Source organism: Coregonus clupeaformis, chromosome 33 (genome assembly GCF_020615455.1).
Source record: "Coregonus clupeaformis isolate EN_2021a chromosome 33, ASM2061545v1, whole genome shotgun sequence".
Lineage (NCBI taxonomy): Eukaryota > Metazoa > Chordata > Actinopteri > Salmoniformes > Salmonidae > Coregonus > Coregonus clupeaformis.
Genome location: NC_059224.1, coordinates 12,233,575 through 12,245,781, shown reverse-complemented (window position 1 = coordinate 12,245,781; position 12,207 = coordinate 12,233,575). Strand labels below are relative to the sequence as shown.

Sequence of the window (12,207 nt, the reverse complement as noted above, 5' to 3'; positions counted from 1 at the left end):
CCAGGGAGACTAGATGTCTACTAGATGTGTCTGCCAGGGAGACTAGATGTCTACTAGATGTGTCTGCCAGGGAGACTAGATGTCTACTAGATGTGTCTGCCAGGGAGACTAGATGTCTACTAGATGTGTCTGCCAGGGAGACTAGATGTCTACTAGATGTGTCTGCCAGGGAGACTAGATGTCTACTAGATGTGTCTGCCAGGGAGACTAGATGTCTACTAGATGTGTCTGCCAGGGTGACTAGATGTCTACTAGATGTGTCTGCCAGGGAGACTAGATGTCTACTAGATGTGTCTGCCAGGGAGACTAGATGTCTACTAGATGTGTCTGCCAGGGAGACTAGATGTCTACTAGATGTGTCTGCCAGGGAGACTAGATGTCTACTAGATGTTTCTGCCAGGGAAACTAGATGTCTACTAGATGTGTCTGCCAGGGAGACTAGATGTCTACTAGATGTGTCTGCCAGGGAAACTAGATGTCTACTAGATGTGTCTGCCAGGGAGACTAGATGTCTACTAGATGTGTCTGCCAGGGAGACTAGATGTCTACTAGATGTGTCTGCCAGGGAGACTAGATGTCTACTAGATGTGTCTGCCAGGGAGACTAGATGTCTACTAGATGTGTCTGCCAGGGAGACTAGATGTCTACTAGATGTGTCTGCCAGTGCATCTTGTTTCAAATCCAAATTTTTTTTTACATTTAAAAAAAAAATTTTTTTACATGTTGACTGTGATACGATATGAGCTCATTGACATCCACACACACACTAGGGTCCGGCCAGGACACACACACAAACACAAGCACGTACAGTGAGGGAAAAAAGTTTTTGATCCCCTGCTGATTTTGTACGTTTGCACACTGACAAATAAATGATCAGTCTATAATTTTAATGGTAGGTTTATTTGAACAGTGAGAGACAGAATAACAACAAAAAAATCCAGAAAAACGCATGTCAAAAATGTTATAAATTGATTTGCATTTTAATGAGGGAAATAAGTATTTGACCCCCTCTCAATCAGAAAGATTTCTGGCTCCCAGGTGTCTTTTATACAAGTAACGAGCTGAGATTAGGAGCACACTCTTAAAGGGAGTGCTCCTAATCTCAGCTTGTTATCTGTATAAAAGACACCTGTCCACAGAAGCAATCAATCAATCAGATTCCAAACTCTCCACCATGGCCAAGGCCAAAGAGCTCTCCAACGATGTCAGGGACAAGATTGTAGACCTACACAAGGCTGGAATGGGCTACAAGACCATCGCCAAGCAGCTTGGTGAGAAGGTGACAACAGTTGGTGCGATTATTCGCAAATGGAAGAAACACAAAAGAACTGTCAATCTGTCTCGGCCTGGGGCTCCATGCAAGATCTCACCTCGTGGAGTTGCAATGATCATGAGAACGGTGAGGAATCAGCCCAGAACTACACGGGAGGATCTTGTCAATGATCTCAAGGCAGCTGGGACCATAGTCACCAAGAAAACAATTGGTAATACACTACGCCGTGAAGGACTGAAATCCTGCAGCGCACGCAAGGTCCCCCTGCTCAAGAAAGCACATATACAGGCCCATCTGAAGTTTGCCAATGAACATCTGAATGATTCAGAGGAGAACTGGGTGAAAGTGTTGTGGTCAGATGAGACCAAAATCGAGCTTTTTGGCATCAACTCAACTCGCCGTGTTTGGAGGAGGAGGAATGCTGCCTATGACCCCAAGAACACCATCCCCACCGTCAAACATGGAGGTGGAAACATTATGCTTTGGGGGGTTTTTTCTGCTAAGGGGACAGGACAACTTCACCGCATCAAAGGGACGATGGACGGGGCCATGTACCGTCAAATCTTGGGTGAGAACCTCCTTCCCTCAGCCAGGGCATTGAAAATGGGTAGTGGATGGGTATTCCAGCATGACAATGACCCCAAACACACGGCCAAGGCAACAAAGGAGTGGCTCAAGAAGAAGCACATTAAGGTCCTGGAGTGGCCTAGCCAGTCTCCAGACCTTAATCCCATAGAAAATCTGTGGAGGGAGCTGAAGGTTTGAGTTGCCAAATGTCAGCCTCGAAACATTAATGACTTGGAGAAGATCAGCAAAGAGGAGTGGGACAAAATCCCTCCTGAGATGTGTGCAAACCTGGTGGCCAACTACAAGAAACGTCTGACCTCTGTGATTGCCAACAAGGGTTTTGCCACCAAGTACTAAGTCATGTTTCGCAGAGGGGTCAAATACTTATTTTCCTCATTAAAATGCAAATCAATTTATAACATTTTTGACATGCGTTTTTCTGGATTTTTTTTATGTTATTCTGTCTCTCACTGTTCAAATAAACCTACCATTAAAATTATAGACTGATCATGTCTTTGTCAGTGGGCAAACGTACAAAATCAGCAGGGGATCAAATACTTTCTTCCCTCACTGTATGCACACACACACACATACACATGCACACACACACACATTCACACACGCACACACACACACACACACATACACACACAGAGACGGTGACTTCATCTTGGTAGGCTGCCCTGTCCACTGGTCCACTTCTGTATTACAAAGCAAAGCGTTTAATGGCAATGCTCAAGGTGCCGATAGGCCAGAACAACCCGACCGTTCATAAACCCGACAACCTGCAATCCCCGGCCACAGCTTGCTCTCCAAGATTCACATCAATCACGTTTAAAGGGTCTGGTATTGGTGAAGGGACATCTCTTAAAGACTGTGTGATGGCGTGTTCACGGCTCAAACCTGCCAACCGGAATAATCACTGTGAATTCCAGAAACACTGCTTGAATCTTGAGGACAGAAATAACTTTGGGATCACATCCCTGTGTCCTTCATTTGAAATGTTTTCTCTTTCTGTCTTTAACTCTGTTTATGTCTCTCATTCTATCTCTCTGTGTATGCATCACAGGCTATTACTGTGCTTCAGTCTCCAGCATTGAGAGAGGCAAAGAAAATAGGAGAGGAGAGGAGAGGAGAGGAGAGGAGAGGAGAGGAGAGGAGAGGAGAGGAGAGGAGAGGAGAGGAGAGGAGAGGAGAGGAGAGGAGAGGAGAGGAGAGGAGAGGAGAGGAGAGGAGAGGAGAGGAAAAGAGAGGAGAGGAAAAGAGAGGAGAGGAAAAGAGAGGAGAGGAGAGGAGAGGAGAGGAGAGGAGAGGAGAGGGAGAGGAGAGGAGAGGAGAGGAGAGGTGAGGAGAGGAGAGGAGAGGAGAGGAGAGAATAAATTAAAGAGAAGAGAAAACAAATTGGCAAGTGACTTTATTCCCATCACTCTGAGCTTCTGAGTGGATGAGCTTAACAGCAGCATTGTAAACTGCAGGGGATAGCTCAGCCCAGTCTCTGAACTCAGTGACACAGACAGGAGAGGACTGAATCACACAACTAGCTTATCAGTGACCCTCCTCACCTGGAACACACAACTGGCTTACCAGTGAACCCCCTCACCTGGAACACACAACTGGCTTACCAGTGAACCCCCTCACCTTGGCTAGAGGGAGATAGAGAGGTCATACACAGCAGTGCTGGATGTACTCACTGTCAGATTTAGTGAGGGTTTGATCATGCCAAGGAGACAGAATGCTCACACACTTTTGGCTGGTATTATGACCATGTACTGCAGTTTCTGCCAGGGTAGACATGATATTTCATTCTTTCAGCACAAAAGCAACGTGTAATAGAGAGCCTTTGCTATACTGTCAATGTGTGTGAGACGGGTAGGTGGCCACCTACACATTAAGTCTGTTTTGGAGGGGCTGTTGGAAAGCAAAGACTGAATTTGGATCAGCAAACAGCTGCTGACTTTGTCACAACAGCAGAATCCCAGAGAGTGTCTTTGGGAGAGTGGTGACACCACCATTCTTCATACCCCAGCCAGCTTGGGACACTAAGCAGTTTTCACCAAAAAAACATAGCAAACCTGCTATCCTCTGATATTTGGCCCACATAGGAGGGATTGCTCATCCTGCCGTACTGTCAGACCCAAAGCTGTGTAAGCCTACATCATCATCATCATCATTACAGAACCCAATGATGAGTTAACTTAATCTAGGTCTAAAGGAAATTGGTCTCTTGGTGCTCCATAGTCATTATGTTAATTTCCTGCAAACTCAAAAACACTATGAAACATATGGCAAATTGTATTTCCTATCAACTAGAGAACCTCAGGTGGTATAATAACATTGTAATTACACATAATGACATATCTTTCTTAATCAGATTTTTGTACATTTATCCTCCCTAATGACATGATGTGATGCACTAAGGCAGGGATCATCAACTAGATTCAGCCGCGGGCAACATTTTTCTTGAGTGGATGGTCGGAGGGCCGGAACATTAAAAATAATTTGTAGACCGCAAATTGACCGCTAGAAGCCCGAACAGATATCATTTCACTAAAACATAATCATTTGAAACCTTGCTTACATTTGTATATGATCACATGTCTCTATTATGCGTGGGAATACTTGGGAACAGATATCCTAAATCACTTGGAGCTGATTTCCTGATGTTTTTACAGTCTTTTATGTCCAACAATAACAATTCAATCCCCCCCACCCCCAAATAATAAATATATTATAATTTTTTGCTCAGAAAACTTTGGGGGCGAGTGGCGCAGCGGTCTAAGGCACTGCATCTCATTGCTTGAGGCGTCAATACAGACCCGGGCTGTGTCGCAGCCGGCCGCGACCGGGAGACACACAATTGGCCCAGTGTCGTCCGGGGTAGGGGAGGGTTTGCCCGCCGGGATGTCCTTGTCCCATCGCGCTCAAGCGACTCCTTGTGGCGGGCCGGACGCATGCACGCTGACACGGTCGCCAGTTGTACTGTGTTTCCTCCGACACATTGGTGCGGCTGACTTCCGGGTTAAGCGAGCAGTGTGTCAAGAAGCAGTGCGGCTTGGCAGGGTCGTGTTTCGGAGGACGCATGCCTCTCAATCCTTCGCCTCTCCCGAGTCCGTACGGGAGTTGCAGCGATGGGACAAGACTGTAACTACTAATTGGATATCACGAAATTGGGGAGAAAAAAGGGAGAAAAAGTACCAAAAAATATATATATAAAAAGAAAAAATAGAAAACTTGGGGGGCCAAATATAACCACCCGTGGGTCAAATTCGGCCTATGTGCCGCCAGTTGGGGAACCCTGCACTAGGGACATCATATGTCATTACATCACTCAGTTCCTCTATTTATTCATTTGGAGAATACCATACAGTATGAGAATGATAATGACAGTAGAATGGAAATTACAACAACATTTCCTATGCTAGTATCACAGTCACATGTGAGACATCCCTAGCGTACAGCCTATCCACTAGCCTGCTAGCATGTGGGCGTGTAATAGTGGGAGGTGGTGCAGTCCCAGGCCCATTTCCAGGCCTACGCTACAGTAATTAGCTATTAATACAGTCACATGCACACGCATGTACACACACACGCACACAGACACACACACACGCACACACACGCACACACACCGGGGCATGGAGCCGCTCAGAGCTGCAGAAGCAGCCTCTCACAGCTCTGATGAGCTGCAGTAAAACTGAATAATTCAAAACTGCAGCAGTCAGGCAGCAGCTCATCTCAGGGTGCAGCACGCAGCCAGGCAGACGGTGTGTCTGACAGCTAGCAGCACAGTCAGTGTCAGAGTGCTTCTCAATCACAGGTCCTATAGCCTAACTAGCTTAGCTAAAAGACATCTGCTAACTATAGCTTGAGCATCACTTAACCAGTAGTCATTCAGATGCATACAGCATGTATTTACACTGATGGTATGGCTTATCATTCTGACAAAGGTTGCAGATGGGCTCTTGAATTTACTGGCAGATGTTATGATGCTGTGTGTCTTATGCTCTCTGAGTTAGCATGATATCCAAGCTAGCTCCATTATCTCACTGTCAATAATGGGTTTGCTGTAGGTTAGCATGCATAGCCAAGCTAGCGCCTGTATCTCACTGTCAATAATGGGTTTTGCCATGGTTTAGGTAGCATAGCCAAGCTAGCTCCTGTATCTCACTGTCAATAATGGGTTTTGCTATGGGTTAGCTAGCATAGCCAAGCTAGCTCCTGTATTTCACTATCAATAATGGGTTTTGCTGTGGGTTAGCTAGCATAGCCAAGCTAGCTCCTGTATCTCACTGTCCATAATGTGATTTGCTGTGGGTTAGCTAGCATAGCCAAGCTAGCTCCTGTATCTCACTGTCAATAATGGGTTTTGCCGTGGATTATTAGCTAGCATAGCCAAGCTAGCTCCTGTATCTCACTGTCAATACTCGGTTTCGCTGTGGGTTAGCTAGCATAGCCAAGCTAATTACAATGGCTCTGCTCGCTGTCAACAATCAACTGGATTTTGTATGCACTTTATTACCTATCAGGGCACTGAATGATCTAGTCAATATCTTAATCAGTGAATTTCAGCCCTGACAACATCTGACCTCTCTGTCTGTTAGCAATCTGCCTTGTCTTCCTGTTTTTAACAACCTCTTCCAGTTATGCTGTGGTCAGAGGCTTATTTGTCATGACTACCTCATCACAGGATGTTCCCCTGTAGCTGTAGTTGTTCAGAACCCGAGTGGGAGACCACTGACTTCATCCACACTTCACATTCAACAGTTATTGTCCTCATTTTCAAACCACAGTAATATATGCCTGCCTGGTTTTATTACATCCACAATCAAAAAGAACAATTAGATATACAGTAGGGTTGCAAAATTCCAGTATCCTTCCCAAAATGTCCAGGTTTTCCAGAAATCCCAGTTTGAAAATTCCCGGAATCAGGAACAATGATTTCTGGAAAACCTGGGAATTTTCTGAAAGTTATTGGAATTGTGCAACCGTATACATACAATACAGAGATAGATCCAATGGTCTACTCACCACTGTAGGTGATGATCCTGATGGTGGAGTCCCCCTCTCCGAAGCGTGTGATGGGGGTGAGGCGCACCTCGTAGGCCTCAGGCTTGATAAGCTCTGTCAGGTTGTGTGTGATCAGCTCTCCCTTGGTGATGGTTCCTTCCACGGTGATCTCCTGCTCCCACCACCGCTGTTGTCCCATCTGGATGGGAGGACACATTACAACGGAGTTAGAATTCGTGGACTTAACACACACACACACGCATGAATGCAGGAGCATGCAGGCACGCACACACACATTCACACACAGTCTTGCGCAGCTAACCTTGTGGGGACATACAATTCAGTCCCATTCAAAATACTATTTTCACTAACCCTAACCCTAACCTTAATCTGGAACCCGGAACCCTAACCCTAATCCTAACCCAAACTCTAACCCTAACCGTAAACCTAACCACTAACACCTTACCCTAACCCTAACCCTAATTGTAACCCCTAAGCTTAAAATATAGCCTTTGTCCTCATGGGGATGTGGGACGTGGTCCCCACAAGTATAGTTAAACACGTCCGAACGCACGCGCACACACACACACACACACACACACACACACACACACAGAGTCGGGAAGAAAATAATTTCGGTGTTTCAAATCAGTGGAGAAGAAGCCTAAGTCCAGATTGAATCAGATTAAATAGGAATGAGACTCATGTCATGAATGTAGTTTATAAACCTTTACAAGACAGGGGGCATTACCAGTTGTGATGCTAACCAATCTATAGTACATTCTCAACACTTTCCTTTCCCTTCTCATCCTGATCAATATCCTCTCACCAAACATGGTGATCTTTGAAGTTCCCCTCTAACCACAGTCCACAATGTTTCTCTATCCATCGCATCACACAGACCGGGCCCGTGCCTTAAAAGAGACTCCAACTGTAAGGATAATTTTCCATCACATCTTTTTATGTTGCTCTCCCGTGAACCTGCCTTCAGGTGATGATCTAATTTGAGTCATCATCACACGGCTCCTGCTAGTCATATATTGGCAACGTGACATTGAACCAGTGTGGAATTTAAAGAAGCAAAAAGATGGGATCCTGCATTCATTGGGAAGGGCTTGAACATTAGATAGAAAAAGAGAACAAGAGAACAAGAGAGAGAGAGGGGGGGGTGGGGAAGAGAGAGAGGGAAAAGCGAGAGAGAGAGAGAAAGAGAGAGAGGGGAAGAGAGAGGGAGAGGGGGGAAATGAGAGAGAGAGATAGATAGAGGAGAAATAGACAGAGAGAGAGAGAGAGCGAGAGAGAGAGAGAGAGAGGGGGGAAGGAGAGAGAGAGAGAGGGAAAGAGAGAGCACGAAAGAGAGAGCGAGAGAGAGAGAGCGAGAGAGAGGGGAGGGGAGGAGAGAGAGAGGGAAAGAAAGAAAGATAGAGAGAGAGAGAGAGAGAGAGAGAGGAGGGAAAGAGGGGGAAGAGAGAGAGGGGGGAGAGGGGGAAGAGAGAGAGAGAGAGGAGAGAGAAAGATTTCATACATTTCATACATAGCCATAATATAATAATATTCTCTATTCTTTTTGAAACTTTTGTGATTATAATGTTTACTGTTCATTTTTGATTGTTTATTTCTTGCTTGTGCAACGTAAACATATATTTCCCATGCCAATAAAGCCCTTTGAATTAAATTGAAAGAGAGAGAGAGAGAGAGAGAGAGAGAGAGAGAGAGAGAGAGAGAGAGAGAGAGAGAGAGAGAGAGAGAGAGAGAGAGAGAGAGAGAGAGAGAGAGAATTTGACCCCAATAACTACTGTGGGATCTGCGTCAACAGCAACCTTGGGAAAATCCTCTGCATTATCATTAACAGCAGACTAGTTCATTCCTCAGTGAAAACAATGTACTGAGCAAATGTCAAATTGGCTTTTTACCAAATTACCGTACGACAGACCACGTATTCACCCTGCACACCCTAATTGACAAACAAACAAACCAAAACAAAGGCAAAGCCTTCTCATGCTTTGTTGATTTCAAAAAAGCTTTTGACTCAATCTGGCATGAGGGTCTGCTATACAAATTGCTAGAAAGTGGGGTTGGGGGAAAAACATACAACATTATAAAATCCATGTACACAAACAACAAGTGTGCGGTTAAAATTGGCAAAAAACATACACATTTCTTTCCACAAGGCCGTGGAGTGAGATAGGGATGCAGCTTGAGCCCCACCCTCTTCAACATATATATCAACGAACTGGCGAGGGCACTAGAACAGTCTGCAGCACCCGGCCTCACCCTACTAGAATCAAATGTATACTGTTTGCTGATGATCTGGTGCTTCTGTCCCCAACCAAGGAGGGCCTAAAGCAGCACCTAGATCTTCTGCACAGATTCTTTCTGACCTAGGGCCTGACAGTAAATCTCAGTAAGACAAAAATAATGGTGTTCCAAAAAAGGTCCAGTTGCCAGGACCACAAATACAAATTCCATCTAGACACCGTTGCCCTAGAGCAAGAGAGGAAAGAGAGAGAGAGGGTAAAGAGGGGAAAGAGAGAGAGGGGGAGAAAGACAGCGTGAGAAAGAGAGAGAGAGAGCGAGGAGAGAGAGAGAGCGAGGAGAGAGAGAGAGAGAGAGAGAGAGAGAGAGAGAGCGAGAGAGAGAGAGAGGGAATGAGGAGAACGAGAGAGAGAGGGGAAGAGAGAGAGAGAGAAAGAGAGAGAGAGCAAGGAGAGAGAGCGAGAGAGAGATAGAGGGGAAGAGAGAGGGGAAGAGGGGAAGAGAGAGAGAGAAAGAGAGAGGGGAGAGAGTGGGGAGAGAGCGAGAGAAAGAGAGAGAGATGCGAGAGATGGAGAGAGAGAGCGAGAGATGGAGAGAGAGAGAGGGGGGGAGAGTGGCAAGAGAGACAGAGAGAGAGTAGAAGGAGAGAGAGAGACAGAGAGAGAGAGAGAGAGAGAGAGAGAGAGAGAGAGAGAGAGAGAGAGAGAGAGAGAGAGAGAGAGAGAGAGAGAGAGAGAGAGAGAGAGAGAGAGAGAGAGAGAGAGAGAGAGAGTGAGAGAGCGAGGGAGGGAGGGAGAAGAGAGAGAGGGGCAAGAGAGAGACAGTGTTGTATTTTCTCCTAGAGGATCAGTTGTAGGATAGCAGAGACCTGGAAAAGAGGATGGTAACAGCTTCTGCATCACAATTAGTCACCATATGCCTGTGTGAATGTTTGAAGCCAGGATAGAGAGAGAGAGAGAGAGAGGAGAGAGGGAGAGAGAGAAGCGATTGATGAGTTTGTAATGATGCAAAGTGTGTGTGTGTGTGTGCACGGGCGTGCGTGCGTGTGTGTTTGGTAGGCCAGAGACAATTAAATAATTAACTAGAGTGTGTCTGCTCTGTAATTACCGACTGAGAGTTGTCATTAAGTTAGGTTCACAGGTAAATCTGCTTTTGTCTGTTATTGATAATTGTACACAGGCTGTAACTGTTAGCGCCAACCCTTTTAATTTACACTCTACCACAGAGTACAAAAGGCACCTCTGCTAATTGGCATGAATTGGAAGGGTTCGGGTTGAGAGTTGAGGAAGTGTGTGTGTGTGTATATGAGTGCCCGGGAGCGTGTGTGTTTGAGTGTGCATGCATGTGTGTGTGTGCGTTTATGAGGAAGTAGTAACTGCTGCTAAGGGCAGATGGAGGCCTTAAATGCCAATCTTGGCTCCAGAACCACTCTGCCTCACACTGACTGAGCAAATGGAAGCATCTATCCACCATCAGGGAACAGAATTGTCTTTTAAATAGTTAATTAAATCAAACTATAATTACAGAAGCCTTTTACTATTTGAATGTGATTTCCAACAATGGGTCTCTGTTCGACTTCTTTAGGTTTGGTGTTTCTGTTTTATTTCCCCATTATTGTTTGTTTGACTCGTCGCCACTTGATGCAATTACTATTTTCTGCATATGCCATTACCGTTCACTCTAAGTGTTTGTTTACAGGGAGTCAGACAGAGGCAGAGTGCCATATCACATTTAACTTCACTTGACTGCAGCAACATTTCGTGGGATTTGCACGGGAACTTCAGAGGAGTTGATCAAAGAGACGAGCGGGGGCAGAGTGAAATGTAGGACTAATCAAAGTGGCTTCGCAACATTAGGAGAGAGAAAGAGAGACAGATAAAGAGATAAATAATGAGAGATAGAGATAAAGAGAGAGAGAGATAAGGAGAAAGAGAGGGGGGGCAGTGAGAGAGAGAGAGAGATTGGCTGCATGTAATTAGTCTGATGCTATTGATCTGTGTTGCTCCTCACCCCACGTACTGATCCAACACTGACTGACAGATCAATTGACTGAGGAGGAGGAGAGCGAGAGAGGGAGAAAGCGAGACAGAGAGAGCAGAGTAAGAAGGAAAAGACTGCCTTGCCTTGAAGTAGTGAGTGTGAAGAAGCAGGGCCAGAAGTGAGCCTACAGACAGACAGACAGACAGCAGCCAAGGTGATCTGTGATACTGCGTTGTACTTCTCCTCACTCCTACGTTCCTTCCTTTCAACTAGAGCTTCACACTGTCACTCCTCGGCCCGACTGGCCTAGCTTGCCCATTCGCCTGTCTGTCCATGCCCCAAACGATAACAGAGAGCCATTCATTACAGAGGCATAAAGCCCACCAGCCCTCAGTATTAATTCAAAGGCAGCGGCGAGGGGGACTGATAATGATTCTGTGGGAATGGAAGAGGAACAGAACAGAACAGGTGTAGTGTTAGCTTCTCTGCTCTGGCTATAAATAGCAGGAAGAGGAGAGGAGGACTGGAGGGGAGGAAGAGTGGTCCACGTGCCAACGCTTTCATTACTGCACCACTGTCTCAGCTAGCCCCGCTCAGCATCCTACCGGGGTTATCTAAGCATTTATTTATTTATGAAGGAAGGAGCCTCTCCTCCTCTTCATCCCTTCCTCTCACTCTCCCTCTCTCACTCTCTTACATTCCCTCTCTTCTCCTTACTCGTTCATGTTTCATCGATTTCACAATCGCCAAGAGGGATGAAATCAGAACACTTATCGCAAAGGAAGAAAATTGGAAAATAAAAAAGGGTCAAGATAATTTCTTGGCAGATGAAACATGAAGGAGAGGGTCACCCAGATGAAACATGGAGGAGAGGCTCACCCAGATGAAACATGAAGGAGAGGGTCACCCACATGAAACATGAAAGAGAATGTCACCCAGATGACACATGAAGGAGAGGCTCACCCGGATGAAACATGAAGGAGAGGCTCACCCAGATGAAACATGAAGGAGAGGCTCAGCCAGATGAAACATGAAGGAGAGGCTCACCCAGATGAAACATGAAGGATAGGCTCACCCAGATGAAACATGAAGGAGAGGCTCACCCAGATGAAACATGAAGGAGA

At 45.8% G+C, this 12,207-nt stretch overlaps 1 protein-coding gene across 3 annotated transcripts in view; it reads right to left on the bottom strand.

Moving 5' to 3' along the window:
• Nucleotides 1-12,207, bottom strand: part of LOC121548651 (MAM domain-containing glycosylphosphatidylinositol anchor protein 2-like) — a 321,553-nt gene that overhangs the window by 48,875 nt on the left and 260,471 nt on the right. For all 3 annotated transcript variants that reach the window (XM_045210138.1, XM_045210139.1, XM_041860170.2), the window contains exon 12: nucleotides 6,869-7,046. In XM_045210138.1, coding sequence (XP_045066073.1) covers nucleotides 6,869-7,046 — 178 coding nt within the window. The remainder of the gene's footprint in view (nucleotides 1-6,868; nucleotides 7,047-12,207) is intronic.